Source organism: Gopherus flavomarginatus, chromosome 2, assembly GCF_025201925.1.
Source record: "Gopherus flavomarginatus isolate rGopFla2 chromosome 2, rGopFla2.mat.asm, whole genome shotgun sequence".
Lineage (NCBI taxonomy): Eukaryota > Metazoa > Chordata > Testudines > Testudinidae > Gopherus > Gopherus flavomarginatus.
The window spans coordinates 300,656,146-300,683,935 of record NC_066618.1 but is presented as its reverse complement, the minus strand read 5'-3'; the positions used below and the strand labels follow the sequence as shown (position 1 = coordinate 300,683,935).

The 27,790-nt window shown below is 58.7% G+C and overlaps 2 protein-coding genes and 1 long non-coding RNA gene across 3 annotated transcripts in view; 2 read left to right on the top strand and 1 right to left on the bottom strand.

Moving 5' to 3' along the window:
- The window catches only part of LOC127044480 (casein kinase II subunit alpha-like), a 43,283-nt gene extending 40,231 nt beyond the window's left edge, over window positions 1–3,052 (top strand). The window contains exons 12-14 of the mRNA XM_050939418.1: window positions 1,434–1,582; window positions 2,545–2,634; window positions 2,889–3,052. Coding sequence (XP_050795375.1) covers window positions 1,434–1,582; window positions 2,545–2,634; window positions 2,889–3,004 — 355 coding nt within the window. The 3' untranslated portion in view covers window positions 3,005–3,052. The remainder of the gene's footprint in view (window positions 1–1,433; window positions 1,583–2,544; window positions 2,635–2,888) is intronic.
- LOC127044510 (uncharacterized) overlaps window positions 1–27,790 on the top strand; it is a 158,414-nt gene that overhangs the window by 48,586 nt on the left and 82,038 nt on the right. The window lies entirely within an intron of this gene.
- The window catches only part of DGAT1 (diacylglycerol O-acyltransferase 1), a 28,018-nt gene continuing 12,499 nt past the window's right edge, over window positions 12,272–27,790 (bottom strand). The window contains exons 2-17 of the mRNA XM_050939406.1: window positions 27,142–27,229; window positions 23,591–23,631; window positions 22,263–22,348; window positions 21,044–21,096; window positions 19,886–19,991; window positions 19,413–19,532; window positions 18,913–18,987; window positions 18,312–18,415; window positions 17,698–17,736; window positions 17,067–17,108; window positions 16,482–16,526; window positions 16,111–16,223; window positions 14,894–14,959; window positions 14,401–14,488; window positions 13,870–13,932; window positions 12,272–13,480 (exon numbers count right to left, since the gene is read on the bottom strand). Coding sequence (XP_050795363.1) covers window positions 13,334–13,480; window positions 13,870–13,932; window positions 14,401–14,488; window positions 14,894–14,959; window positions 16,111–16,223; window positions 16,482–16,526; window positions 17,067–17,108; window positions 17,698–17,736; window positions 18,312–18,415; window positions 18,913–18,987; window positions 19,413–19,532; window positions 19,886–19,991; window positions 21,044–21,096; window positions 22,263–22,348; window positions 23,591–23,631; window positions 27,142–27,229 — 1,276 coding nt within the window. The 3' untranslated portion in view covers window positions 12,272–13,333. The remainder of the gene's footprint in view (window positions 13,481–13,869; window positions 13,933–14,400; window positions 14,489–14,893; window positions 14,960–16,110; window positions 16,224–16,481; window positions 16,527–17,066; window positions 17,109–17,697; window positions 17,737–18,311; window positions 18,416–18,912; window positions 18,988–19,412; window positions 19,533–19,885; window positions 19,992–21,043; window positions 21,097–22,262; window positions 22,349–23,590; window positions 23,632–27,141; window positions 27,230–27,790) is intronic.

The following is a 27,790-nucleotide window of genomic DNA, read 5'->3' as shown; positions in this document are numbered from 1 at the left end:
CTTTAGCCCTTGAATGGGAGCCTTCCCCAGAAAATGGGGTTCAGGAAGGGTTAAGAATGATTCAGCAGGGGGAGCTCTTCCCTCGGAGCATGTACCATCCCCCAGTGTGGTGCTGGGGGTGCCGGCTGTTTTCTGGGGAGACCTCAAAGTGAGGCCCTGGGGTCTGAATTTCATTGGTAAACTTTGGAGGCCTTAGACAAAGCTGAAGCATTGTCTAGGAGAACTACAGGGAATCTCCCTCCCCACGCGTCGGAGAGAGACTGCAGGTACATACGTGGGGGGCAGGAGAGGCTATAATCCATGTATCTAATACCCTGCGCTTGGAAGCTCCATTCCCATGATTCCAGGTGGCTGTGGCAGCAGGTTCATGGAAGTACTCGTTTAGTAATAAAACTGAGATGCTAAAGCTCTCAGGACACCGAGATGATGGGTTAGCCCTCGTGCCTACCAAATTCTGACTCAGGGCAGCATTTTCAGAGGAGTTCAGGGATCAGGGGAGTTCTCTCTAGCCCCTCAGATGAGACCTCAGCTCCCTGCAGAATAAAGCTGGTGATTTGGCTGAGGTAACCACATCCCTGCACTGGGCACCTCCAGAGCAGTGGCTTGGTGTAGCCGCGCTCTCTGTCCTGCCCCGGGTGGCTGTGTAGAGCCACCTGCAGAAAGAACAGAAGCGGGAGCTGATGACCAAGTGTGTGCTGGTTTGGGATTAAGTGGAGCAGTAAGGCTGGCTGGTTCCTCCATGTTGGAGAGTCAGGGTCTCTGGCTGGGTGCTGTGCTTCAGGTGGTGTCTCATCTGCGGGGAAAACAGTACTGGACACTTCAGGGGGTGTCACCGTGCTGTGGCGGGTTGCTGCTGTATGGGTAGGGCCCTACCAAATCACTGTCCATTTTGGTCAATTTCATGGTCATAGGATTTTTAAAATCATGAATTTCATGATTTCAGCTATTTCAGTCTGAAATGTCAGGGTGTTGTAATTGTAGGGGTCGTGTTGCGAGGTTATTGTGGGGAGGGGGCTTGTCGGACGGCCACCCTTCTGCACTGCTGCTGCTGGCGGCGCTGCCTTCAGAGCCGGGCACCCGGCCAACAGGCGCCGCTCTCTGGCCCCCAAGCTCGGAAGGCAGCGCAGAAGTAAGGGTGGCAATACCGCAACCCCCCTAAAATAACCTTGTTCCTGCCCTTGTAACTCCCTTTTGCGTCAGGACCCCCGATTTGAGAAATGCTGCTCTCCCCTATAAAATCTGTATAGTAAAGGATAAAAGCACACACAAGAGCAGATTTCATGGTCGGTGACGTGTGTTTCATGGCTGTGAATTTGATAGGGCCCTATGCATGGGGCTGCAGAGAGCTGGGGCGAGTGTTAGTGAGGGGGAGTTCCAGGGGGATGGGCTAGGGTGCAGCAGGCCGGGTTCCAGGCTGGCTGTCTTCCTTGCAGACATTCCCGCAAGCGATGGGAGCGCTTCGTGCACAGTGAGAACCAGCACCTCGTGAGCACGGAGGCACTCGACTTCCTGGACAAGCTGCTGCGCTACGACCACCAGACGCGACTCACTGCCCGGGAGGCCATGGAGCACCCATACTTCTGTGCGTAGGAGCAACGCCAGCGTCTCTTTCTCCTCCGGCCATTCTGTCCTGGCTGCCCCCATTCCCTCTCCCAGCCCTTGATCTCAGTCCCTGCCCTGCCTTGAGCTGTGCACTGCTGGGACCTCCCCAGTCTCCTGGACAAGTGTCACTCTGGCCACAGCATGGCCAGCGCCCTCCCGTGTCTGGGCAGCAGCCTCCTTTCTGCACCTCCCCTTGGTGCAGACACCTGGTCCCACTCTATCACTGAGCAGCGTCTCTTGGCCCCTCTGGCAGCCCCATGGGTCAGTTCTTGGTCCTCTGCCCTTCTCTCTTCCTGCTCAGCCGTCTGCACTTTCCTTTCTCCCCACGCCCTGCTCGAGCACTGCCCGTTCCTACCCAGGCACTGCACCTGTAAAACGACGACTGGCCATCAGAATTGGGTGAAGCAACGCGGCTTAGACATGCTGCTCCCTGTGGGGAGAGCCCAGCCCCCCAAGAGCTGGATTCCCTCTCCTTTGCTGACACTACTGTGTTGTCAGTGCCCAATGTAGATAAACTCCCCAGGGCAGGGAGTGAGTCACCTCCTGTCTCAAGCCCCATGCACACTGCTGCTGTAAGAATGAGTCTCTGCTGTTCTGTTTCATGGCTGCTGATAGCCAGCGTTCCCGGGGGCACCTGCTGGCAGAGTGAGCTGGTTCCCTGTCTCTTACGGGAGTGGAGCATCCTGTCTTCAAGCGCCCGGATTTCCCACTTGCTTCCCCCACCTTGAGTGTAGCTTCACCTTTGACCCTGAGTGCGGCTCCTCCCCTGTCTGTGGCCATCTGCCAGCACCTCCCACTGGCCTGCTGCGTGGCTGCTGCTGTCCCTGGCTGCAGGCTATCAGGGATGGTGAGGGAGACCCTCTGGAAGCACCCAGCTCTCTTTATGGATTTGGAGTCTCTTGTGCGTGCGGATGCTCGTCTTATTCACCCTTTCCCTTGCAGATCCCATAGCGAAAGATCCAGCCAGGATGGGCCCCTCAGCTGGACTGTCAGCCAGTAACACACCTGTCAGCGCCTCCAGTATGTTGGCAGGTAGGGTCCTGTGTTCTGGAGTCCTGTGGTACTGAGGAGCAGTGACTCCGGTCAGGGAAGACGGGAAAGGCTGCCCTTTCTGTGCCACCCGCCTGACTCCCTCTCCAGGGAGCTGGATTGGCATTGGGGGCCTGGCCTTCGCGCTAGAGTGGGGTAGGAGGTGCCATGAGGAGCAGCCTCTGGCCTGTTCCCTCCCTGCCATTGTTCCTTTGCTGCCTCTGCTGGCCTGACTCTCTACCCTCTCCCTGGCACAGGTCTTACCTCAATGTCTGCAGCCCAGCCCATTGGCAGCTTGGCCGCATCGCCCGTCATCTCCTCTCCAAACGCTCTGGGGTCGCCGGTTCCTGCGGCAGCTGGAGTGCAGCCCTGAACTCAGTTCTCAGCTTCGAGCCCCACCATGGCTGCGCTTGCCTCCTATTCCGCCAGCGCTGACCCACTCTGCCATCTGCGAGCAGCAGCTTTCCGGAAGGCAGGAACTGGGGGGCTCTCTGGAATTTTATTTGTATTTCTGTTGAGTATGAAAAAAGAGCAAAAACATAGGTTCCTTTTTCCCTCTGTGCGGTAACGATCTCAAACTCTGGCTATGGCCGAAGGCTGATCTTGTTGTCTGTCCGGGTAAAGAGTTAGCTGCATTCTTCTCATGAGGATCATGGTTAGTGATGCAACGACAATGTAGAAATTTAAAACGGATAATAAAATTTATTTTCTATGTCCCTAAGAGGACAGCATGGCCAGTGGCTTGGTGTGGGGCCAGAGACTTGAGCAAAAGCCTCTGAGTGGCTTGGTGTATCCTGGGCAGGGAGTGTCTCGGGCAACGACCACTAGCCAGGGTTGAGGATAGTAATGCTCCTTCTGGAGAACCTGGATTTTAAGGCCAGAAGTGGAACTGTTCTGATCACCTAGTCTGACCCCCAACTATCATTCATTCCCCTCTGTTGCGATAGGCAGGGGCTGGAATCCCCTGGCGTGTCCCCTTGCTCACTAACCTCCATCTGAACGTACCGATGGGTTAGTATTTATCTGTTTTCTAGGCTGTGCCGAGGGAGCTGTGTGTGGAGTGTTTGCACTGGGAATCGTCCTGTTTGTCCCTCCTTCCTTGTGAGGTCCCAAAGTTCGGGCTCCAGCCCCAGCCCAACATCTGCACAGCAGTTTTACAGCCTGAGCCCCGGCCAGCTGTGTAGACACCCTCTAAATCCAAGGACGGGAGGAAGCATAGGTCCAGGGTTATAGCTGGTGTCCTGACACTGTGCTGCAGCACTGATAGGGCCTTACTGCTTTTGGCTTTCAAATCTGAAACACCTGCTTCTGCAAACTCTTCTGTTGCTGGACACCTAGAGGGGAGTTGATGCTGCTGAACTCTCTGGTATCTATAAAGCGAAGACTTCGTCAACCACACATCTTCTCAGGGAACCTTCCTCTGTTAGCTGTTCCAGAGTTTGGGGTTGGAGACACTGGTGAGCAACGGAGGTCTCAGTTTTCAGGGGTGACCTCTCTGCCACTAGTGATGATGAGCAAAAATCCTCTGGTCCAGGAACCCGCCCAGCAGCTGGGCACTGTGTAATCTTCTCAGTGAGGATAGATCTACCAAGAGCACCTTAATCAGTTCGCAGATCCCACTATGTTCATATGCCTTCCACGGCAGGGAGGGATGTTCCCTGTGACCTCTGTCCAGGGAAGATTTTGGGGTGCCGGTGCAGAGCATTGAGACCTGATGAGGCTGTTGCCACTTGCTGTCTTCTCTAACTGATGGCTGCCACGGTTTCCTGGCACTTCTAGGAAGGACTATGGCTGGCCGGGTGTTCAGGGGAAGGCTGCCACCTTTTTGCTGTTTTTCAAGCCGATGCAGGTTGCCCTTCCAGCAATGAGGTTCTGGTGATGCCCAAACCCCTCCACCTGTGTCCAAACAAGCAGGCATAGGCTCACGCCCTCCTATGGAGCTCCAGGGGCAGTAAGAGCGTTTGAGTGCATTGTGTTATCTAGTCTGACCTGCGTATACAGGCTCTAAAATTTCACCCAGTAATTCCTGCCTCGCCCCTACGTTTGGTGGAGCGAGAGCATTTTCTTTAGACATGTCTAGTCTTGACTGAAAGGCCAAGCGATGGTGGATTCTCTGTGTCCTCACGTCAGTTGTTCCAATAGTTACTTTCCGTCCATTTGGAAATTTTGCACCTTATTCCTAGTCTGAAGTTGTCTAACTTCATTTTCTACCCCGGGTTCTTCTTCTGACTTTGCCAGCTGAAAGACCGCTTAGCTATAGGAAACCTTCTCCCCATTGCAGGCCATGCTCCAGTCACCTCTTAATCCTCCCTGGGATAAGATTCAGCTTCAGTTGTCTCACTCTAAAGCAGCTTTTCCAGCCCTCAAATGGTCCCTGTAGCTCTTTGCCAAACCCCCAGGGCAGCAGTAGAGCAGGTACCCCTGAAGTAAAGGGGCAATTAGCTGACGCTATCCGAATGGGCAGCAGGAGGAAGGGTAAATGCTGGAATGGCCTGTGCCTGTTTCCCTGGTGGGGGAAGAGTCTGTAACGCTGCTCTCCTGCGCAGGGTGGAGCCTGTTCACCACTGGCATTTGAAACCCTGAGCCGCCTGTGTGACCTGCAGCTGGTTCGCTTCCGAACCATGCCAAGGGCACATCTGTACACGCGCGTGCTCCGTACTCGCCATTTCCTCACCCTCGTGTTCCGCCTGGACACTAAGTGGTGGGGTCTAGTGAGGGTGAGGAACCTCAGTGGGCCAGCCTGTATTCCACCTTGGTCCCACGGCCTGCCAGGGATAGTAATTGGCGGCTCCTTCATGGAGCTGTGAGCACGGGCAAGTACCTGGCGCGGGTCACCTGTCCCTCTGCGGCATGAGGGAGACCCTGGCACATGACTACCTGGAATGCGCCAGGTTGAGGACTCTATTCCGGCTCGTGCCTGCCCACTTGCCAGAATGCAGCAGGACCACTGGGATTTGAAATGTCCCCCAGGGCCCAGGATTTGGCCTTTCCTCCCCTCTGGCTTGGTATTAATGGCCCCGGGGTTCTTTTACTCCTGTGGTGGTTTGCTCAGGAATTCTCTCCTAGTGCTGCCTGTGTGAGAGGAGAAAAGGGGCCAAAGCCCCGAGCACTGGGTGGATGGAGTTCGTTTCTGCCCCCTCCATTAGTTACTCCGGGGGGGGGGGGATTCTGGGCCAAAAATGAAAAATCCTGCACCCAGTATTTTCAAATTCTGCAAATTTTATTTGTCAAAATAACACAATATAATCACACCAGTTTCAATTATTTTTGGTCATTTATTTCAAAATATACACAACAAAAAAGATTCAGGAAATGTTTTGTGAGACATAGATTCCTTCCTAGGCACGTTACTACAGAAGCCAGAGTAATAATTCATTTAAACTACACTACAGAACCGTATGTCCCGCACCCCCCCAATGCAGTCCGGGGGGGTGGGGAGTCAGTGGCAGAGGGAAGTAGATTGCTGGGAAGGAGCCTGGGTGTGAACTTGGAGGGTTGTTGGGTGTTGGAAAAGTATGGACCGGGGGTGGTGGTTTTGGGCGGGGGGTAGAGGGGGACTGTTAAGGAGCTTCCCCCATGCAGGCCCTGGGCTGACCCCTCGCCTCCCATTCAGTCAGGCACATCTGTCCCTGTCCACATGTCCCTCCACCCCCACTCCTCCCATTGCCATGTGGCTCTGTGGCCCTACTCAGCCAATGTCATGTCCCTGTCCCCCCATTGCCCCCCTCAGTCACCCTCTGTCCCGATGTAACGCTGCATCCCCTCCCCCATCACCATGTGGCCCTGCACCTCCCTCCCTCTGGTGGCCCTGTGCCTCCACTCCCATTCAGCCCCTGCCCGTCTGTCTCTTCCCCCCCAGCACCCTACACTGTCTGTCTCCTGCCACGGAAGAAGGCAGCTCCTTCTCTTCCCTAGCTGGGAAAGGCAATGACAAGGTGCAGCATGTAACTGCTCCCCCACCGGCCCTGGCTACCGATGTAAATGGTGGGTAATCACAGTCAGGCAGCTACCCCAGCCCTGCTTCCCCTGCACTCAGCTCCTTGCCAGGCTGCCTGTGTGAGGGCACGTCCGGTCCCTCACCTCTAGGCCTGCTGCTAGGGCAGTTTGCAGCAGCTCTGGGACTTTTCCAGCCCGAGGGGGGTGCGGGCTGCTAGACGCAAGGGAAGGGGCCTTGTAGGCAGTTGTACAGCATCCCTGACCAATGAAGGTTCCCTCCCCGGGGGCTGGCAGGTGCTGACCGCATCCCTGAGTGGCTGCCCAGCTCCAGCAGGCCTAGGTACCTAGGTTGGAAGGTGCTAACTGCCCCTTGAGAATCAGAGGGGTAGCCGTGTTAGCCTGGCTCTGGATTCTTTGCTGCCCCTTGAGAGCAGCCGGCCAGGAGGGGTCAGCTCCTATCTGCCAGCTGGTGCCCTGGGTGTTCCTCTGCCCCTAGTGCTCCCCCTCCTCAGCTCCAGGGAAGGACCCACCTCCCCCCCCGGCCGGCTGCCATAGTGGGGCCAGCGCACCTTACGCCAGCAAGTCCCACACTCAACGCAAGCCGGCTGTGCACACAGCTATGGCTCCCTAAGCACTGGCTCTGGAACAGCAGCACCACCCCTGTTCCCTCGAGCCTCTGCCCGGGCCAGCTGCCTCTCCCCTGAACTGCTCTGGGCTCCCTTTGCTCTTTGGATCTGCTCCCACCCACACCCAGCAGCGCCTGGAGCCCCTTGCCGTGAACGTTAATTGCGCTGCTGCCTGCTGGTCAGGCACTGATACGGGCTTCCCCCTTCAGGTCCGCTGGCAGCAGGGCTGGACTGAGGCACCGAGATGCTCTGCTTCACTGCAGCGGGGTCAGTGACAACTGCTCATTTCCATTAACTGCCTCTGGAAACCTTTCCCAAGAGGGTGGGAGGAATCAGTGCAGAGATGTGGTGGCAGGGGCATAGCGCCATCAACTGCTCTGCCCCTTTGTGCAGCCCTATTAACGCTGCACCCCACTGCCCTGGCTAAGCTCCCTGCTGGGGGCTGGGACTGCAGCCAGGGGCACTGGGACTCTGCTAGGGGAGTGTTGAAGGAGGTGAAGGGAGGTCCAGTCCTCCCACTTTCAGCTGGAGCTGACCCTGCTCGAAGACTTGGGACAGGGGGCTTGGGAGGCAGCCCTCACCCCCAGAAGAAGGGTAGGACTAGCAGATGGCTGCAGCCAGCACTGGTACAGTGAGAAGAGGCTGCAGCCCACCCCCTCTGCCTTACATTGACCAGGTACCCTCAGGCCAGGGTCTCATTTCCTCTGAGAAGCCATGACCACCCTCTCCTTAGTTGCACCAGCCCACGGTGCAGGGTGCAACCTCCCACCCTCCACTCATGGGCAGGGGTTGGGGTAACCCTCCTGGGAGGCAGCTGCTCCTGTCACAGTTTATCTATGAAATCAGCCATTTGTTAGATACCTAGAAGGAAGTTAGGTTATGGTCATGGAGCCGGAGCCAGGGCCAGCTCCAGGCACCAGCATTGGCAAAGCAGGTGCTCAGAGCAACACTCTGTCCAGTATCGGGGTCTTGGGCAGGACCCTCATTCCCTCTCTTCCTCTTTGAGCTGCTGCTGAATTGCTACCGCAGGGGAAGAGAGGGAGGACGTGCCCCTGAACTGCTGTCAAAGCGGCAGGCTGGAGCTAAAGTGCTGCTGCTCAGCTTTTCCCCCCTTCACCCCCACGTGCTTCTTGGGGCAGCAGAAAAGCTGGAACTGGCCCTGTGCATGGGGGTGGGAAACTGCCACCTCCATTCAGTTAGTACACAGCCAAGATGGACCCCGCTGGACCTTGAAGCTGGAGTTGGAGGGGTTTTTATTTCTTCATTGCTAGCAGCTTGGCAGACTGACTTTCCTTCTGACCCAGTGGTAAAGGGGTAGCATTACTCTTCAGGGGGGCACCCCTGCCTTGTCTTTCCCCGGCTGAGACTAAAAGCCACAGGAGATTAGGGGTGGAAAGGACCTAAGGAGGTGATCTAGGCCCCCTCCCTACTCAAAGCAGGACCAATCCCCAACTAAATCAGGGCCTGACCTTAAAAACCTGTAAGGAAGGAGATTCCACCACCTCCCTAAGGAACCCATTCCAGTGCTTCACCACCCGCCTAGGGAAATAGTGTTTCCTAATATCCAACGTAGACCTCCCCCACTGCACCTTGAGATCATTGCTTCTTGTTCTGTCACCACTGAGAACAGCCGAGCTCCATCCTCTTGCAAACCCCCTTTCACATAGTTGAAAGCAGCTATCAACTCCCCTCTCACCTCTTCTGCAGCCTAGACAAGCCTAATTCCCTCAGCCTCTCCTTGTAAGTCATGTGCCCCAGCCCCCTAATCATTTTTGTTGCCCTCCCCTGGACACTTCAACTTGTCTACATCCCTTCTGTAGCAGGGGGACCAAAACTGGGTGCAATACACCAGCTGTAGCCTCACCCGTGCTGAATAGAGGGGAATAAATCACCTCCCTCGATCTGCTGGCAATGCCTCTACTTATACAGCCCAAAATGCTGTTAGCCTTCCTGGCAACAAGGGCACACTGCTGACTCCTATCCAGCTTCTTGTCCACTGTAACCCCCAGGTCCTTTTCTGCAGAACTGCTGCCTAGCCATTCGGTCCCTAGTCTGTAGCAGTGCATGGGATTCTTCCGTCCTAAGTGCAGGACTCTCCACTTGTCCTTGTTGAACCTCATCAGATTTCTTTTGGCCCAATCCTCTAATTTCTCTAGATCCCTCTATATCCTATCTACCTCTCCCCACAGCTTAGTGTCAGCTGTAGACTTGCTGAGGGTGCAATCCATCCAGGGCCAGTGCTACCATTTAGGCGACCTAGGCAATGGCCTAGGGGCGCCAGAATTTTTGGGGGATGCAGCCCGCAGGTCCGGTGGACCTACTGCGGTCATGCCTGCGGCAGGTCCACGGGAGCCTTTAGACCAGTGGACCACCCGCCGGCATCACTGCGGATCCACCGGAGCCCTTCTGGCAGCGGACTGTCCGCCGGCATGACTGTGGTAGGTCCACCGGAGCCGGGGGGGAGGGCGGTGAAATAGCCATCCGCCTTCGGCATCAGAAATCCTGGCGCTGCTCCTGAATCCATCCCATCATCCAGATTATTGAAGATTTGAACAAAACTAGCCCCAGGACCGAGCCCTGAGGCACTCTGCTTGATAACAGCTCAGTGTTTAGCTGGCAGCTGTTAATCACTACCCTTAAGCCTGACCATCTAGCCAGCTTTCTATCCGCTTCATGTCCACTCATCCAGCCCATACCTTAACTTGCTGGCAAGAGTAGTGTGGGAGATTCTATCAAAAGCTTTGCCAATGTCCAGCTATCACGTCCACCACTTTCCTCAGATCCAGCGGGCCAGTTTTCATCATAGAAGACTAGCAGGTTGGTCAGGCAGGACTTGCCCTTGGTGAATCCACATGGACTGTTCCTGATCACTTTCCTGTCCTCCAAATGCTCAAAATGGATTTGCCGAGGACCTGCTCCATGACTATTCCAGGGACTGAAGCGAGGCTTTAGTTCCCCACCTTCTCCTTCCTTTTTTTAAATACAGGCACTAGAATTGCCCTTTTCCAGTTGCCACAAGGTTTCAAAGATAATGGCCAATGGCTCTACAATCACATCCGCCAACTCCCTCAGCACCCTTGAATGCATTAGATCTGGACTCATGTCACAGAGTCCCCAGGCGCTGCTCTGGAACTGCTCCCCACAAAGCCAGGCAGGACTTTAGGGAGCCTCCTCACCCTTGGAGCAGACTGTCTGCAGGGCAGGAAGCTCACACAGCTTCACCTCCTTGGAGCACTCAGAATCCTCTGCCCCTCTGCGCTTCCCACAGCGAGCCCACCCAGGCGGGGTCCTGGGGAAGCCACAGGGTCCTGCACCCCCACATTGCAGTCAGACGTGACTCTCAGCCAGCCAGTAAAACAGAGGTTTATTCGATGACAGGAACATTGTCTAAAACAGAGCTTGTAGGTACAGAGAACCGGATGCCTCAGCTGGGTCCATCCTGGGCAGGGCAGTGAGTCAGACACTCATCTGCCCTCACTCCTCAGCCCCAGCCAGCCCCAAACTGACTCATCCTCCAGCCCCTCCTCCTCTAGGCTTTGTTCCTTTCCGAGGCCAGGAGGTCACCCGATTCCTTTGTTCTCCTTTAGCAGCCATTAGTTGCCAGGAGACAGAGTGCTGTCCATTTGTTGCAGAGCAAAGGGACCGTGTGCATAATCTCACCCCCTAGAGACTTAAATGCACAGGGGAAACTGAGGCACCCACAGTATTCAGAGGAAACATTAAGAACAGTCCCACTTCATCCCACCACGCACTTGTGCGGCTTTTCTAATTAGTCCTGAACCACTTTTCTCCACAGAGGGCTGGTCACCTCCTCCCCATACTGTGCTGCCCAGTGCAGCAGTCTGGGAGCTGACCTTGTCTGTGAAGACCAAGCGGGGGGTGACGGGACTACACACCCCCCATGCATTGAGTACTTTAGCTTTTTCCATGTCATCTGTCATTAGGATGCCTCCCCCAGGCAGTAAGGATCCCACATTGTCCCTGGCTGCTTTTTGTTGCTAACATACCTGAAGAAACCCTTCTTGTTACTCTGAACATCTCTTGCTAGCTGCAACTCCAAGTGTTATTTGGCCTTCCTGATTTCAATCCTGCATGCCTGAGCAATATTTTTATACTCCTCCCTGGTCATTTGTCCAATCTTCCACTTCTTGTAAGCTTCCTTTTTGTATCTAAGCTCACCCAAGATCTCTCTTTAAGCCAAGCTGGTCGCCTGCCATATTTGCTCTTCTTTCTGCACATTGGGATGGTTTGGTCCTGTGCCCTCAGTAAGGCTTCTTTAAAATACAGCCAGCTCTCCTGGACTCCTTTCCCCCTCATGTTATTCTCCCAGGGGATCCTGCCCATCAGCTCCCTGAGGGAGTCAGGCTGCTTTTCTGAAGTCCAGGGTCCATATTCTGCTGCTCTCCTTTCTTCTTTGTGTCAGGATCCTGAACTCAACCATCTCATGGTCACTGCTGCCCAGGTTGCCACCCACTTCTACTTCTCCTGCCAATTCTTCCCTGTCTGTGAGCAGCATTACCTGAGCTGTGTCTACAATGCAGGCCCTGGTCCCTGCTCCAGCGCTAGGTGGCAGAGGGTTCCGGCTCTCAGATCCAGAGCTTAAGTGATGTTTGCATTCACTAGACTGAATAAAACATGGCCGAGGTGCAGGGCTGCACCAGTTCCCTCCTGCTCCCATGCCACAGCCCATCAGACACTCCTTTAGCTGCTGTTAGAAGGGAGTTGTGAGAGTGATGCTTGTGCCATGGAGACGGCCATTCCTGCTAGTTCAGTCCATGTCACTGCCCTGGACCCAGCTCTATGGAGGAGATGCAGCTGGTGCCTCCCCTGAGAAAAGCCCAGCTCCATGGAGGGCCTGAGCAAGGGCACTGGAGTTAAGTGCACTGCCTTCCTCCCTCCCACCCCCAGCAAGGCAGCCAGGGGACAGTTTTGGAAAAGATGCTTTATTGACAGTTTGGCAGACACAGACCAAGTGTCAGACATTGCTAGGGCAGACATTTGGAGATGGGGGCAGCACAAGGGACTGTGGCCCCTGCATGGACAGCTCATGCCCCCCACAGGGGACATTCAGCACCTGCCATCTCAGTCACACCCCCCAAGCAGCGCAGCCATGGAGGGCAATGCGGCCACCTGGGCGTGCTCGAGGACGGACTACAGGGACCGCTGAGAGGAGCCCAAGTGGAACCTGTGCACAGTACAGAAACCAGAGGCACATGCGGGGTGGCCACGAACAGAGACTCCCCTACACGGGGAGCTTCACACAAGAGCAGGCAGCTCCTGGTTCACCTTGGTGCATGTCTGAGGAGCCCACTGCCATCTGCTGGGTCCTGCAGCGAGAGGCTGGTACCAGGAAGGATTCTCAGGAGGGCTGCAGGATCAGGCCTTAGGGAGAGACCCTTCAGCAACAGCTGCCTTTTAAAGAGGCGGTAGCTGGCATGTCTGAACATGGGACGGAGTGAGAACAAAATCTGAGACTTCGTGAAAGTCCTTTTAAAGTGCCTTAAAAAATGGCAGCTCCCAGCTGGCTGCCTCTCTGCACCAGGCAGGGCAAAGGAGCCACCACATTAAAGCTTTGACACCCTACATGGAGGCCCAGCCCTTGCTGCTGGCCAGCTCCTAGGGACAAGGCAGCAGGTGCCCATCTCCTACTGCCAAGACAGGGACAACATTCCAGAGGTGGTCAGAGCAGAAGCATGTTCTGAAGGCTCAGCTAGCCAAGCTCTCCAACTGGCCTCAGAAGATGTTGGTGCCGCCTTGGGCAGGCCCTAAGCTCAGTCCTGAACACCCTGCAAGGCCTGTTACAGGAGCCTGGGAAATGCCCTCTCAAGAATCTGATCCTGAGCATTAACACCAGTGACAGGAGAGAAGGGTCCTGTGGAGGCCCTTCCTCTTCCCCAGTGCTTCTCACCGGAGAATATTGCATTGATCCAACATTCAATTCACAAAAATACTCATCCCCATTGATTACACACATATAAAAAAAGACAAGGCAGCTTCCTTAGACGACATCTCCACACATGTGCTGGTGCTACAGTCAGTCCCAGAGGCTTTCGGAGAGCAGCAGGAGGTGGGGGCTCTGACCCCGGCCAGGCTCCTTGCGGACACCACAAGGAGAGGGAGGAACAGGGAGTCCACATGCATCACTGACTGCCTTCGTAGTTGAGCACGTAGTAGTCGTGAACGTACATCAGGACGGCTATTGGCTGCCCGATGATCAAGGAGATCCATACGGCTGCGTTCCCATAGTTGCCTCTGAGGAACCTTCCCACAAGCCAGGCCAGCGGAATCTGGGGGAAGGAGCGTCAGAGCTTGGACTCCAAGCCTCAAAGACAGGCTGTCACGCACCAAGTGGGCAGAACAGAGCACAGATACCATGCGAGGGGGGTGTTTTAATAACCAGGACAGGCCCCATTGCCTGGCTCATGAGCCCAAAGGCGCGGTGGTTGCCACAGAGCACTGAGAAGGAGCCTCTGAAGAAGGCAGCTACAGAAGAACACATGGACTTTGTCAACTACCTGGAGCCAACAGAATTATACTAGTGCAGGCATCTCCCTACGGTTCCATGTGGTTTACTGCAGTGGAGAAGACCTAGTTTTCCAGCATGCTAGAATGGAGATACCCTTAAAGGATCAGAAACCCAAGGAGGCAGGTGACCTTCCTACCTCCCAGGTCTTACCTGAGCCATCATCCCCATGAATGCCCACAGCCGGAACATCTTCAGGGGCACGCTCACCAAGTACTGGAGGAGAGAAGATTCTGCATCAGCTCCACGCATGGCCCCAACCTGCACTGCATTCCCCCACAAGGTCAGAAGAGCTGCTGCTGCTTGCCCTCCTGGATCCACCCCTCTCAGCTACGAGTGGGGAGGGATGGTTGAGCCTGCTAACCGCAGCCCACTCCCAGCATCCTCCCTTCCCCCAGGATTGGTACCCAAGTCAGCCCAGAGCGCAGACCCAGCTGCCCAGAACTAGACCCCTGGAAGCATCCCTGTGGGCAGCGCTGAGCAGAGTTTGCTGTGTCTGCGCTCTCACTGGGAGGAGAGGGCTGCAGACTGAAGGCTTGTGCTGCGGGCTGGCTGTCCCGTTGAGGGCGTGCTGGTGGGAAGGCTGCTCTCCTCTACTCTGGTCAGGCCTTTTACGCAGTTCTTGCAACACAAAGCCGACGCCGAGTCCCCTCCCTCCCACCAGGGAGCAAGCCAGTTGCCAACCTCGTGGAAGAAAGCTGATGCCAGGAACACTGCAGTCTGGGCTGTCCATTTGCTGACCCCCCTCTTGATCATTGGCTTGTAGAAGTGCCTAGAACAGAAGAGCAGGAGTTAGTGCGTGGGGGTGAGGGGGGGAAGCAGAGCAGTCAGGAAAGCCCTGGCTGTTAACTAGGCAGCAGCAGCCGGGAGTGGCAGCTGAGGGAGTCTGGGAGCATCCCCCAGCCCTGCGAGGACAAGGAACTAGGTTCTCAGAGCTGCCCCTTCCCAGGAGCGTCCTCACATGCTGATCAGCCCTGCAGGAGCCTGCTGCTGTCTGCCCCAGCGCAGGGGCTCAGGGTGTTCTCTAGTTGGCTTTTCTCCACCAAGCTATTAGCTCACAGGGCCTCCCCTCCACCCCAAGGGAACGGCCAGGTCAGCACATGCAGCCAGGAGCAGCCACACCGAGCCCCCAGCAGACCGGGCTGGGAGGCCCTCGCTGAGCCATGGGGAGCTGTACCTGAGACACCACTTGTGCACCGGTATGTTCCAGTTCTGCCAGAAGTATGTCACCGACTCCGAGTTCCTGGGGGAGAGAGAGAACCGGCATCAGCAACGTCCCAGCCACGGGCACGCAGGAGACCTGGGACCAGCACAACCCCTCTGCTCCCAACGGCCAGTCAGCTCTGGCCACACCCCAGCAGGACAGGGACTGGCACTCCATCCAGCACCGGGGGGCCATGAGGACTTCCCAGCTAGATGCCCAGCAGCAGAGGGGGTTTTCACAGGCCCCAGCTCCCCTCTGCCCCCAGCTACAGACCTTGCAGCACTGTCTGACAGCTGCCATCTGGTAGGAGAAGTGCATTTAATAGCAGCCCCATCCCAGGGGGGGGTCCGGCTGGACCAGTTCCAAGGGAAGGGCACCCCCTGCTCGCTGGCCAGTCATGTTTAGCCGGAAGAGGGGAAGGGGCAGAGGGACCCGAAGTACAACCCTGATTTCCAACTGCAGTTCAGACTAACACCCGCAGGGTTTGTCCAATGGCTCCCATGGGCCTGGGTTTCCCAGGCAGCTCTGGCCGCAGCGCGTGCATGGAGCTGCAGGAAGTCCCCTGGCAGAGCCAACGTGCTCTGCTGGGGTCAGACTGACCACGAGTGACCCTCCTGTGACTGGGCTGTGGCCTCCAGCAGGGTATCCAAGGACAGCGACACCCGACCACCATCCCTGGGGAGCCAGACTGACCAGAAAGAACTGGTCAATGGCACAGCATCACGAGGAGGCAGCTGGAGGTGCTCCCAGGTATTCAGCACAGATGGAGACATGACGGTGTCTCTCCCAGTGCAGGAGCTCCCTTCCCTGCAGCACCTGCACATGCTCCTGGAGAGCCCCCAGCCCAGCAGGAAGGCACTGGAAGTGCTATGTAAGGGTCTTCCCAGTCTCAGGGGGCTCAAGACACCCCTCACCCCAGGGGTGGGCAGCAGGACGGGGTTACACAGACAAGCCACATGGCGTCTCTACACTGCTACATGCGTTAAACAGTCTTGTCTCCCATCAGGGACGGAGACGACAGCCAGAGTCTCCAAGGTGCTTCCTGCAGCTCGCCACAATGGCTAGCTGAGTCCAAGGGGATCCCCGGCCCCCACGCAGGGTTGTTGATATGGGCCTGGGGCCATTGGGGAGCTGTCACTTCCCCTCCAGACAGCTCCTCGCGGGGCCCCCCCGAGTGGATCACGGCTCACCACCAGTCCCTGTAGAACTCCCGGTCGCCAAACTGCATCACTTCAGCCAGGACGTTCAGGGACGAGTGGAAGAACCAGTAAAAGAAGATGAGCCAGATAAAGTGATTGGGGACCTGCCCAGAGAAAGGAACAGACCGAACTCAAACCCTTGGCCGACGCCAAGAATCGGCTCGTACCCAAGGCATTCCAGGGAGTTCCCCGCTGGAGAGCAGAGCCAGCCGCCCCTTGGCATTACTGCCAGCTGCTGCCCATGAGAGGCCTGGGGATGGAATAGCAGGTTCTGCCGAGCCAGACAGTGCTGGCAGCCTGTTTCAGGAAGGCCGCCACATCCCCAGCCCTGGAGGGAGGTGAATTCGAGCTGCAGTACTCACAGCCAGCTTCAGGAGGCGCTCTATGATTCGGGAATAGTCCATATCCTGGAAGGAGAGCTCAGCGTCAGTCCCAGCTGGCCAGGACAAGCAAGGGGGTGGGGAGAAGGCTGCTTTCAGGACTCCCCTACTCCCTCCCAAATAGCAGCACTCACAGCCTTGTTCCTTCAGTGGCAAGGCCTGTTCAGATCCCAGACTGGCAGGAAGGGCTGGGGTCCCTGCTGACCTGCCTGCTGAGGCCTGCTAAGGAAGGACGCACCCTCTGTGGGGCACGCCACAGGTCAGCGGCCACGCGAGTGGCCTTCAAGCCCTGTCCGTTTATGGCACTGCACAGCCGGCTGCAGTGCACGGAGCTTCTCCACGGAGCTCTGAGGTGCTGCCCCTTGGGGGGCCCGGCTGAACCCAGCTGTGGCCAGTCAGCCAGTGCATAAGCAGCACAGAGGGGGAGATGGCCACCTCCTGCCCACCTAGGGCTTGAGCCAACAGCCCCGCAGGAGAGGAGAGATGCACAACAGGGACCTTGCGGAGTCAGAGCTGGGGGAGGGAATCTGTAGCCCAGACCGGATATAAGGGAGGCTGGTGACTCACCCGGAAAGGTTTCATCGAGTTCTGGATAGTGGGGACCATCCACTGAAAGAAGAAGTTTAGCTCTAGACAGTCAGGCTGCTCCCCCCAGCACACCCAGTCCTCAAGCCTGACCCCCCTGAGTCAGCTGCGGTCACTGCCTGCTTGGCAAGTCTGTCCTTGCCCCTGTTCAGCCTCTCTAGCTGCTTGGCTGATGCCAACCTGCCCCACGGACGCTCACTGGAGTCCCATGTGCCGCCAGGGGCCTACATCCAACTTTGTTAATCACAGATGCTCATCAGGGAGCCTGTGTCTGCCCTTTGTTCCTAGGGGTCCCCCCCACTGCACCAGCCTCCACTCAGTTCTTAAGGACTCAGTTCCCTGTGATGGGAACATGGCAGTGTCTGTCCTTTGATTCGGCCAGGAGGGCCCTGGAGAGAGCAGGCTCCAGCCCGCTCCGCACCCAGCACTTGGCACCGCATGCTGAGTCAACCAGAGGCTACGCCTGCCTGGTGATGGTGGGGGCTCTTGCCTACCACCCCGCCTCTGCCCATTTCAGCTATTCCTGTGCTTGGAGAAAGCCAAGAGACACCCAATGTGCCCCCTCCCACCAAGAGCCACACAGGGAATGGTCTCTGCTGCCCTGTCCACATACCTGCTGTATCAGCCCCACCAGCAGCTGGATGAAGAAGAGCTGGAGACAAAGAGGCAGCAGTAGTGAGATCGGCAGGGCCCCACCCCTGCACAGCACAGGCCCATGCCGGACGCCTGGCCGCTCAGATGCTGGAGACCTGGCAGACAGGCCCAGGAGGCATATGGGCCCCTCAGTGCCTGCCCCACCGAAGTGGCATCCAGGCACCAGGCCACACTCCTCCAAGTCTACCCCTGCTGCCCATGTCCCAGCATGGCAGCTCTCAAGCCAAGCCAGGAGCCTGCTCTAGGAGGCTGGCGTCCTGGAGCAACGCCGGATTTGTCGCAGCCACTGAGCTGGGGGGTCTCCTGCCCCCCAGCAGGCATGCTGCTGCCTACCAGCTAGGACAATGGGAAGTTTACAGCCACAGGCAAGCCCCCAGGCCTGCTCAGGAGACCTCTGCAGAGACACCAGCCTGGGACTCTCCTCAGCCCACCCTCCAGAGCTGGAGTCGGTGCTGCAGGAGCAGCCCCAGCCCCGTCTGTGGGCCACCCACAATCGGCACTGGCCGAGTCCGGAGGGTTGTCACTGGCCCAGTGCTCAGGAGCAGGACTGAGCAGGGCCCGAGGCTGCCTTACCATCTCAAAGAGCCTGCGGAGCAGAAATCGCTTGCGTATCCGGGGCGAGCGAGGGAAGTTCAGCTCGTAGCAGAGGGTGGGAGCAAACAGGAAGTAGTACATGTCTGAAACAGACCAGCAGAGTCACATCAGTGCCCCCGCCCCGGCCCAGCGCCCCCACCGATAGTTACTGAGGTTCTGAACAAGCAGCACTGACACCACCTGCCCAGAGCACCAAGCTCCTGGGACAGCCCTATGGAGCAGGACCACTGCCTTCAACAAACACCAGCGTTCAACCCTCAGCAGGGCTCTCCGAGAGCCGGCAGGTGAGGCTGCAGGTAGGTGCCAGCAGCCTGTCACCTGGGTCACTGTCCTGCCATGGCAGAGCTGGGAGGTGACTATTAGCCCTGTTCTCCCCAGCCTGAATTTGCCTCCTATGCTCCTGAGAGAGTTCTGGGGCGAGTTCCATGCTGCCATCAGCGCCCGTGGCCAGCTGGCCCACCCGGGATTTCAGCAGCACTTGCTCTGGGAGAGAGCTGAGGAGCCCGGGTGTGCTGGGCAATAAGCACCTCCCAGTTATCACAGCCTAACGCCCCACACTGCAGGCCGGGAGCTCAGTTACCTTTATAGGTCAGGTTAGCTGGATAGCACACGCCGCTCGGCACCATCTCCCCATTGGCTTTCTTCAGCCCGGAAGCTGGAAGAGGAGCGGAGACAGCCATTAGCCTGAAGGCCCTGGGGTCACTAGGGCTGCGGCAGAGACTCGCCAGCCCCACGCCGTGGGAGGAGGCAGTCACGTGGGAGGAGCAGAGACCCCCCCATGTGGAGATGGCAGTCGCACTAAAGCAGAGCCAGCTGCAGCGCCCATCTCTGCAGAGCCATTTGTGGCCAGGGCGGTTTCCCTTCCTGGAACAGACGAGCTCCACACTCGTGCATGGTGCCAGAGCGAGACCTGGCTGCAAACCCCAGAGAGGGAAGCTCCACTAGCTTGCAATAAAACCACAAATCAGAGGCCATAGCGGCATTCCTGGGACTGGGGAACGGCTGCATGCGCCTGCCGCTCTGGTCACGCAGGGCAGCACAGCGCGCTGCACCAGCTGCCTGCCCACCACCGGGGCTCACCTGGGCGCACACGCACAGCCTTCGCCCGGCCCCTGGCTCGGCACCACTTGTTCACATCCCTGAAGGAGAAGATCTTGAGGAAGAGGATGGTGTAGATGGACAGAGCAAACACGGCACCGACTGGGGAGAGAAGGCCGGTAGTGTGAGTGACCTGTGAGGCACTGCTGCAGGGACCGCTTTCCCTGGGCGACTCACTGGCCCTGCCCAGCGAGCATCTAACACTGGAGGTGAGACCCCCAGATCACCCTGTCCCTAGGGACCCCCAGCCTCAGAGACCAACAGGGTCAAGGTCAGACAGCAGCTCCCCAGAGCAGGTCACTGCTGCAGCCTCACCTCAGGCATCCCCAGCTGACCCTGCTCCTACCTGGGGAGCCCCGAGTCCCCAGTATCCCAGGGGGTCCCTGCAGTGTGAGCCCACATCCGTACGCAGCCAGCGCTGACAGCCAGGGCCTGGCGGGGGGCTCACTACCTACCCGGAGTGACGGAGGAGACCATCAGCACAACCAGTGCTGGGAAACACAGGATGGTCAGGAGGTTGCACGCATGGATGATGGAGCCGACATTCTCTGAGATGGAGCCCTGTGGGGAGCCAGGAGACACATGAGGCCAGTACAACAACCCTGAGTCCTCTGCCCTACCCCTCCTCCGGTGAGGCTGCTCCCACGAGACTGACAATCTCTCCCCCTGGCTTGCCCCCGGAGCACGGCACGGCCGGAGAAGGCAGCACTCGCCCTTACCCTGGTCGCTTTGCTGCAGGTACATTCTGCTACCCAGGACTGGGCCCCATCGAGGCTTTTGCCAGAGCCAGGTGCTGGGCCTCCCACCTGGGAACAGGAATCGCAGCTGCTCCTCCCGCCTGGGGGCATGCCCCATGGCCCCTCAGACAGGCCAGGCCCAGAACACGCTTGCAGCTTAGCGTGCCCCACAGTGCTGCTGGCCTGGGCACTCTGCTCTGGTGGTGGGGCTCAGGCCCTCTGAAGGAGAGGTGCCCTTGTTCGAGTTCTGCTCCCCTGGGGAGAGCTATTCCAGGCAGGGCCCAGCAGACCACTCACTGCTCCAGGGGCCTGCAGGCAGCTGAGCTGGTACATGCTGACAGCAGCTGCTGGAGACCAGGTCAGTGAGATTCACGCCAGGGATTTTGGGCTGCAGCCCGAGAGCTCGTTCCACCTGTCAGGTTTAGCCTAACCCCATTCACTCCTCCCCAAGCTGCTCCCCCATCCCCACAATAACAGGCCTAAGGCCACTGCTGGGGTGCACAGAGGAGATGGAGCCAGGGCAGAACGAGGCACCGCTCAGTGCTCCATGGACACTTGCTGGTTGTGGGACTGAGGACAAGGCAGGGTGTCCCGTTATCTGGTGCAGAGGCCAGTCCAGAGCCTCTCCCTCCCTCCCAAGCACTCCAGGGGGTTCCCTAGGCAGCTCCTGGGGCCCAGTTTGAGCCCCCCATTCTGGCCTGGCAGTGCCATGCCTGCAGCCTGGTGTCACAGCACCCGTCTCAATCATCCTGCTCTTATCCTCGAGTCCCCTTCTGCCCATGCATTTCCCCGGCCACAGGCTCCAGAGCAGCCCAGTGGCTGTAACCCAAGTGTGACCCCCCGGGCTCTGTCTCGGCCACACGTGAAGGGGCTCACCGCTGCCAGGCGTCTCTCCGTGTGCAGAGCAGCCAGCGCGAACACATTGGCCACTGTAAGCAAAGAACAGTCAGCACACCCAGCCCCATCCCTCAGGACCCTGGAGAGCTCTGAGCACAGCTGGGCCCTGGGGCAGGAGCTGGCCATACGCTGCCTCGCTCCCTGCTGAGTCTGAGCATGTGGGGGAGCAGACAGGCTGCTGGTGCACAGGACCGGGAGGCTGACCCCGGCATGAGGGGCAGCAGGAAGGCACCGAGCGATGCTGTGAGAGTTCACAGCACCCCTGGAGTCCCACTGCTCCCAGAACAGGGCTTGTGGCTTGTCTGAGCGCTCAGCTCTGTTCTCGGGGAGGACAGGAGGGGGCTGAGCAAGGAGAGGGGCAGAGGCTAGGAGCTTGCCCCCTGCATCACTCCTGCAGGCTGTGCTATGGAGACCCTGCACCCCCATCCTAGGGACGGATCTCCAGCTGGCAACATTAGCGCCTGGTTCAGGCCCTTCCTTTGTATCTGTGAAGGACCCCAGTGAGCACATGGGTTACCAGCCCAGCCAGCTCGAGACAGGACAGCTGTGACAGACCAGGAGTGAAGAGAAGCCCAGTGCAGCTGCTAGGAGGTCTGAATTGGATGTGGTTAAAGGCACATCTGGCCCAGAGCCCAGGCTGACCCCACTAGCCAAGGATCTCATTACCAGCAACCGGGCTTTCTGCAGCATTTGCCCAAGCTCAGTGCCTGGAGGAGCCCATCTGCAAGATCAGGTGGGTTAACTGGAGGGCTCAGCCCTTGGGTGAACCCTTGCAACGGCCAGTGCTCACCTCAGCAAGCAGCATGGGCTGAGGAGTGAATCCTTTGGACGCCCCCCTCCCCACTAGTGCTCTAAGCAGGAGAGCAGGGGCTGGGATCTGGCAGATTGCTCTACGGAGCAGCTCCCAGTGCTGGCAGCACCTGGTGAATGAAGGGCAGGCCCTGGGCTTGGGCAGGCTCAGCTAGACCCAGGGGGAAGTCCCCTCCTGTCAGGCTGTGACCCCTGGGGAGCAAGAGCCCCAGCTCTGGTGATGCTGAGGGGCTGGACAGAGCCCTCAGCAGGGCACAACCCTGCCCTAGGCTGCTGGAGAAGGGCTGTGAGCTCTGGCGGGCCTGTCCCAGCTCCACACGGCTAGGAGAGGAGGCAGCCAGTTCCTGTGGGGCCCAGCTCAGCCCTGGCAGGATTCTCGCAGACTCACCAATGACAAGGCACAAGGAGGGCCAGCTGTAGGGGTCCTTCAGGAACAGGGAGACCACTTGGATTGGATCCACCAATATCCCGTATCTGTAGGAGAAACGTGTCTCAGGTGAGCTGGAGGCAGCTCCTGCCTGACGTGCTGCACAGGGCTCTGGGGCTGGCTGCCCACATGGGTTCGAGTCCCCACTGTGATTGAGCCCACGTGGAGGAGCGGGGAGCAATCAGCAGCAGGTCCCTGTCCAGAGGACGGTTCCCCCCTCCCACCAGCCACAGACATGGACCATACAGCCCTGCCCCATGTACACTGGGCAGGAGCAATGCACTGCTGGCATCCCCAGAACATCCCCCACAGGTACCTCTGCCCCAGGGCTAGTTCCCTCCAGGGCAGGGTCTCCTGCCATTAGCACAGTTACTCGTTAGCACTCAGATTAGCTAGCAGTGGGGGCGGAGGGGTTCTCCCCTCTGCCCAGAGGGGCTGGCTTTTCTCCAGGACTCCTCTTGGGTGTCAGACCACCTGAGCCCCTCTCAGGGCTAGTCTGCAGTGGGGTCCCATACAGTGCTGATGGGCACGGGAACACCCAGAGGCTGCGGTCTTAGCTAGCCAGGCCAGGCCTCATTCCAAGCCTGCACTCAGCACGAGGGACTGAGCAGACCCACGCTGGGACTCTTAGTGGCCCAGGATGAGAACTCACAGGCCCGAGCGGCGCTCGGGACCATCCTGAGCTGCAGATTTAAGGAAAGCCCATCCCTGTACTGTCAGAGCTCCCAGCTCCGTGGCGGGGCAAGGGGCCTGGTCCTGACAGGCAAGGTTTGAAAGCCACTTTCAGAAGTTGCAGTACATGTTAGTACCACAGGGTGGCACCCCTGCCCTTGGCATGTGCAGGGTGGCCGTGGCTAGCGCAGGGGCAGGCTCCCAAGCCCTGGAGGGGGTTACCGAGAGGCCTCGGGCAGCGGACAGGACACTCACTGGGCCCATGTGGTCAGACCTCACCGCTCATGAGCAGCGCTGCAGAGTCCAGCTTCATTCCCACATGGTGGGCAGAGCTGCCCCGCGGGATGGGAGAGCAGTGCGCCCCACCTGGCATTACTGGTCTGTGGTGTGGAGCTCAGCATGGGCAGGGAGAAGGGGGTTGAAGGGACCCTGCTTTGTGGGGCACCTTTAGCTTGTGACAGAACTTGCACAGCTGACTCAGCAGCCCCTGCTGCTCATGCCATAGGTGACCAGGTCCCGTCATGCTCTGCCGTGGGAGTGGGTCTGCAGCCAGCCCCTGCCCAGCCAGAGCAGCCCCACAGCCTGGCCCTGTGCGAGCAGGAGGGGTCAGCACTTACTTGATGAGGTTTTCTAGGAAGAGCCGGGCGTTGCTCAAGACCTGGAAGAGAAGGAGCCAGCGTTACTCAGGGAGTGACGGGGACGCGGAGCCTGGGCTCGGCTCCTGAAGGAAAGGGGGAAGGATTCCACACCGGGCTCGGCTCAGCAGGGACAGGGCTTCCAGGAGGCTCAGCTGGGGGGGGGTTAGACCCTTCAGAGCAACTCACCCCCAAGGAGCATCCCAGAGCATGTCACTGGGCTCCCTGCTTCTCCCACCCTGCCCCCAGAAGACACAGGCCTTTGCCCCTGCAAGCTCAGCCTGTGCCCGGCAGGACCCCAGGGTCTGGCCACTGGTCTGTCCCTGGTGCCAACCCGGCCTCGCCAGTGCTCCCGAATCCCTCAGTGAAGCCTCTCAGAGGCTGCTCTGAAGGGCACGGGGGTCAGGCCCAAGGGAGCGGCACAATCCCTGCTTACAGGCAACTAGTTTAACTAGCCAACAGGCCTCGGTGGGTCTCACTGCAAGCTTGGGGGGCAGAGGCCACGTGGGCAGCTGTGCTGTGCCCAGCATGGCAGGGTGGGGCTGTCAGAACACAAGTCAGATCCCACCCTGTCCCCTCCCCTCAGAGGGCAGCAGAGCCCACACTGCGTCACTGCAAGTCACTGCTGTAGGCCACCAGCACCACTGCTGAGGCCATAGGGTGCAGACCAGGCTGTCCAGCTGTTCTCGGGGGGGGGGAGCAAGGACCTGCCCTCTCCCATAAGTGGGGAGACAGGACCAGTGTTCGCTGGCTCCCGGGCAGGTGGGTGAGTGAGATCAGAGCCCCAAGGGAAGATGTGGCCCCGGAGTCAGGTTAGGGCATTTCTGAGCCCCAGAGAACCAGGCTGCCCCATATTGAGCAGAGCTTGGCTGGTTTGTCAGTGCCCAAGACAGGGCACTTCAGCCAGACCCTGCGTGTGCTACCCTGGCGCAGGCTGGGCTGGGCTCCAGGATGTACCTACCCTGCGAGTTCAGGAAGTTTTGAGCAAGCGCACGTTTCTCCATTTCCTGTGCTCGGCAGTCACACGCTCCCCACCGCACAACGCGGAGTTCACACCCTCTTCCCACACTTGCTCCCCATTTGTTTTGGCTTGGGGCAGGACAGCTGCTTCCTACCACGGCCCTCAGAGCCACCCCCCGCCCTGTCTGGCAGCCTGGGCGCTGGCCCTGGGCATCTGCAGCGCAGCTCATTGCCTGGAGACGTTCCCTCAGCTCAGTCCTGCCCGTTCGCTCGGCTCAGAGCTCTTCCTGCCTGGGCTCGGCTTTGAGCTGCAGCATCAGGTGGTTTCCTAGCCCCACAAAGGGGCCTTGCCGCACAAGCCTGACCCTGCCAGAGTCAGCCACGTGGCAGCTCCACGTCAGGTTATTAACAGTCGCCCTCCCGCTGCCGGCAGCTCCAGCCCCACCCCGCTGCTGGTCGAGGTTCAGCTCAGCACTCCCACGCAGCCCACGGGAGGCAAGCACCGAGCAGTGACCAGCAGGGACGGGTGCCGTGCCAGCAGCTTGGGGAGCTGCCGGGAACCCAGCAGCCCAGGACAAAGCGCCTGCTGTGGGCGAGCACTTACTGGCTAGGTGCCAAGTTTCCTGCCCCAGGGCGCCTGGGGGGCAAGATGGACAGGCAAACCCTGCAAGAGCTGAGCCTCACCCCCCTTCACCAGGCGAGACCCCTCAGGCTGCTGCTCCGCCCCCCTCCCCACAAGAGCTGGCTGGCAGGGGTCTCGCAGGCCACACTCCCGTCACTGGGGTCAGTACGGCACGTTCCAGGCCTCAGGCCTGGATGGTTGCACCCAGCCTCACAGGGGTCGGTCAGGTCTATGTGCAGCCCCAGGCGGAGGTTGGGGGGGAGAAGCTGCCACCCAGCCCATGTAGGGGTTTGCGTAAAAGGGGCTGGCCAGAAAGCCAGTCAGCTTTGTCCAGCACAGGGCTATGGGTCGCCAGAGTCTGCCCTGGCCCTGCTTGGCTGGCAGGGTTCTGCAGCTTCCCACCCCAGACATGTTCTTCCCCCCCACACCTGGACTTGCACCGCAAGCGTCTCCCCAGAGCTGTGGTGGGGACTTAACCCTCAGTTCCTCAGGCAGGTGAACAGCCTCCACTGCTGGCCCTGTGCTGACAGGAAGGCGTTTGACTGCCACATGGGTCACTTCCAGATCCAGCAAGAGCCTCTTCCCTCCCCCAGCCCTACGTGCCAGTGTCCCAATCTAGACGAGAGCGCTTGCATCACACGGAGAGAAGGCAGTACAAGGGCCACTGCCGGCACAGGACGTGAGTCATGAGGGAGATAAGAGGCCACAGCGCGTGCTGCAGATCCCAGCTTCCCCAGTCCCCTTTGGAAAGGGTCAGAGGCCTTCAGTCAACAAGCGTTTCTCCTAGTAAAGGGGCCAGCAGGAGACCAGGTTCATGCGGCTCCTCCTGCCTGACTTAGGGTCACTGCCTCCAGGCCAAATGAATCCATTGATGCCCAGAGCAGAACCCAGCCAGCTGCTCGGCAAGGCTCACAGGTGCTGCCTCGGGTCGGAGGAGGCAGGGCACCCAGGGAGTGGATCTGCCAGCGAAGGCTCTGTGCAGGCATGTGCCAGGCTGGTTCAGGCAGGGCCACTGGGTCATTATGGTCCTTGGATCCCAGCTGGGTCCAGTTTGAGACAGAGGCCCTGCTGCAGGTGTCCCGGAGGCCACTGGGGCCATGTGCCTCATGCTGCCAGGGGAGAGAGGCAGGAGGGTGCTGAGGCAGGTGTAGACAGCTGTGCCCATTACAGAGCCAGCCCAGGGCAGTTCCACCAGCTGCCAGGGATGAGGAGATGCTGGGGCAGGGAGGGTGGCAGCAGGTCGGAGTGGAGTGCTCACTGCTAGACTGAGCCACCAGGAAATACGAGGCAGGGCTGCCACCATCCGCAGCGACGGGGAGTTTGCTCCATGCCATGAGCAAGAGTGAATTCTACCAGAGAGCAGCTCTGCTACCGCCAAGTCTCTTCTGCTCCCTTTCCCAGGCAAATCAAATTAAACCCAAACTCCGGATTAACCAGCACCCCGGGGCACCTGTTCTGGCTGCAGAGCCACAGCCGGGGGTGGGGTCACAACTCCCCTGAATGAGTCCTGCAACCTGCCGGAGCAGGTCTGGGCTGCAGGTGGAAACCTTCAGCTGCCAAACTGCTTCTCGGCACAGAGCATGGGGAGCCCATGGGGAGCCCAGCATGCAGACAGGCTCCATCACAGCACTGCTGCTACCCCCTTGGGTGGGATTTGGTCTAGAACTGCCCTGCAGTGAGGACTGGGCTAGGCTGGTACAGGTGCAGTGTCTGGCTGGCTCATGGCTCTCCTGGAGCAGAGCAGTTGGCTGGCTCCGTGCATGAGACAGGGAGCGACAGCCAGCGTGCTGGTTTGGGCATAAATGCCCAGAGGAGCAGGTGCAAGGGAGCATGGCTGGCCCCCAGCAGAGACACCAGCCTTCAGCACCCTGGATGAGTAACACCCCGCACGGTGGGGAGAAGCTGTCCCTGGCCCCCCAATGCAGAAAGCTCAGATACTGCTCACACTCACCAGCATGACCACACACCAGTTCAGGATGCCCCGGTAGTTGCTGTACCCGCTGGACGAGCTGAGCAGAGACTCCTGCACCTTGTGACACCTGGCGAGAGAAGTCAGAGACCCCAGCAGATTATCCAAGTCCCAGTGACAAGTGAGGACCCACAGGAGCCCCTTCCCACTGCTGGCTCCAGCTCCCAGCAGCTCCAGCTTTGATCGCAGGTGGGCTATGTCCTACTAAGACTGGCTGGGGCATCACCCTCCCATTCGCCAGCCCCCAGGCCAGCCATGACCACTACAGCTACTGCTTGTGTGCAGGGCAAGGGAGTTCTTGCCCTCTCCTAGCATGGCCCAGCTGGTAACGAGAGCTGGCCACCACGCAGCCCTGCAGGCCAGGGACCCCAGAGCTAGTCCACACCAGGGGACATTTCCTGGGGGAGCCCCAGGAGTGGAGGACCAGGAAGCTAGAGGAATGGACACAATGTTTAGACTTCTGTGAGTCAGACGCGGAGGCCAGGAGAACCCAGCAGGTATCTCGTCCGACTTCCTGCACATCGGAGCCCATGTGCTAGCCCCACAGGCTGGAATCAGGACCACGCTGGGGGCAGCCAGACAGCTGCCATCTGATGGTCAGTGAGTTCCAGTTTGGTGGGCAGTGTCCACA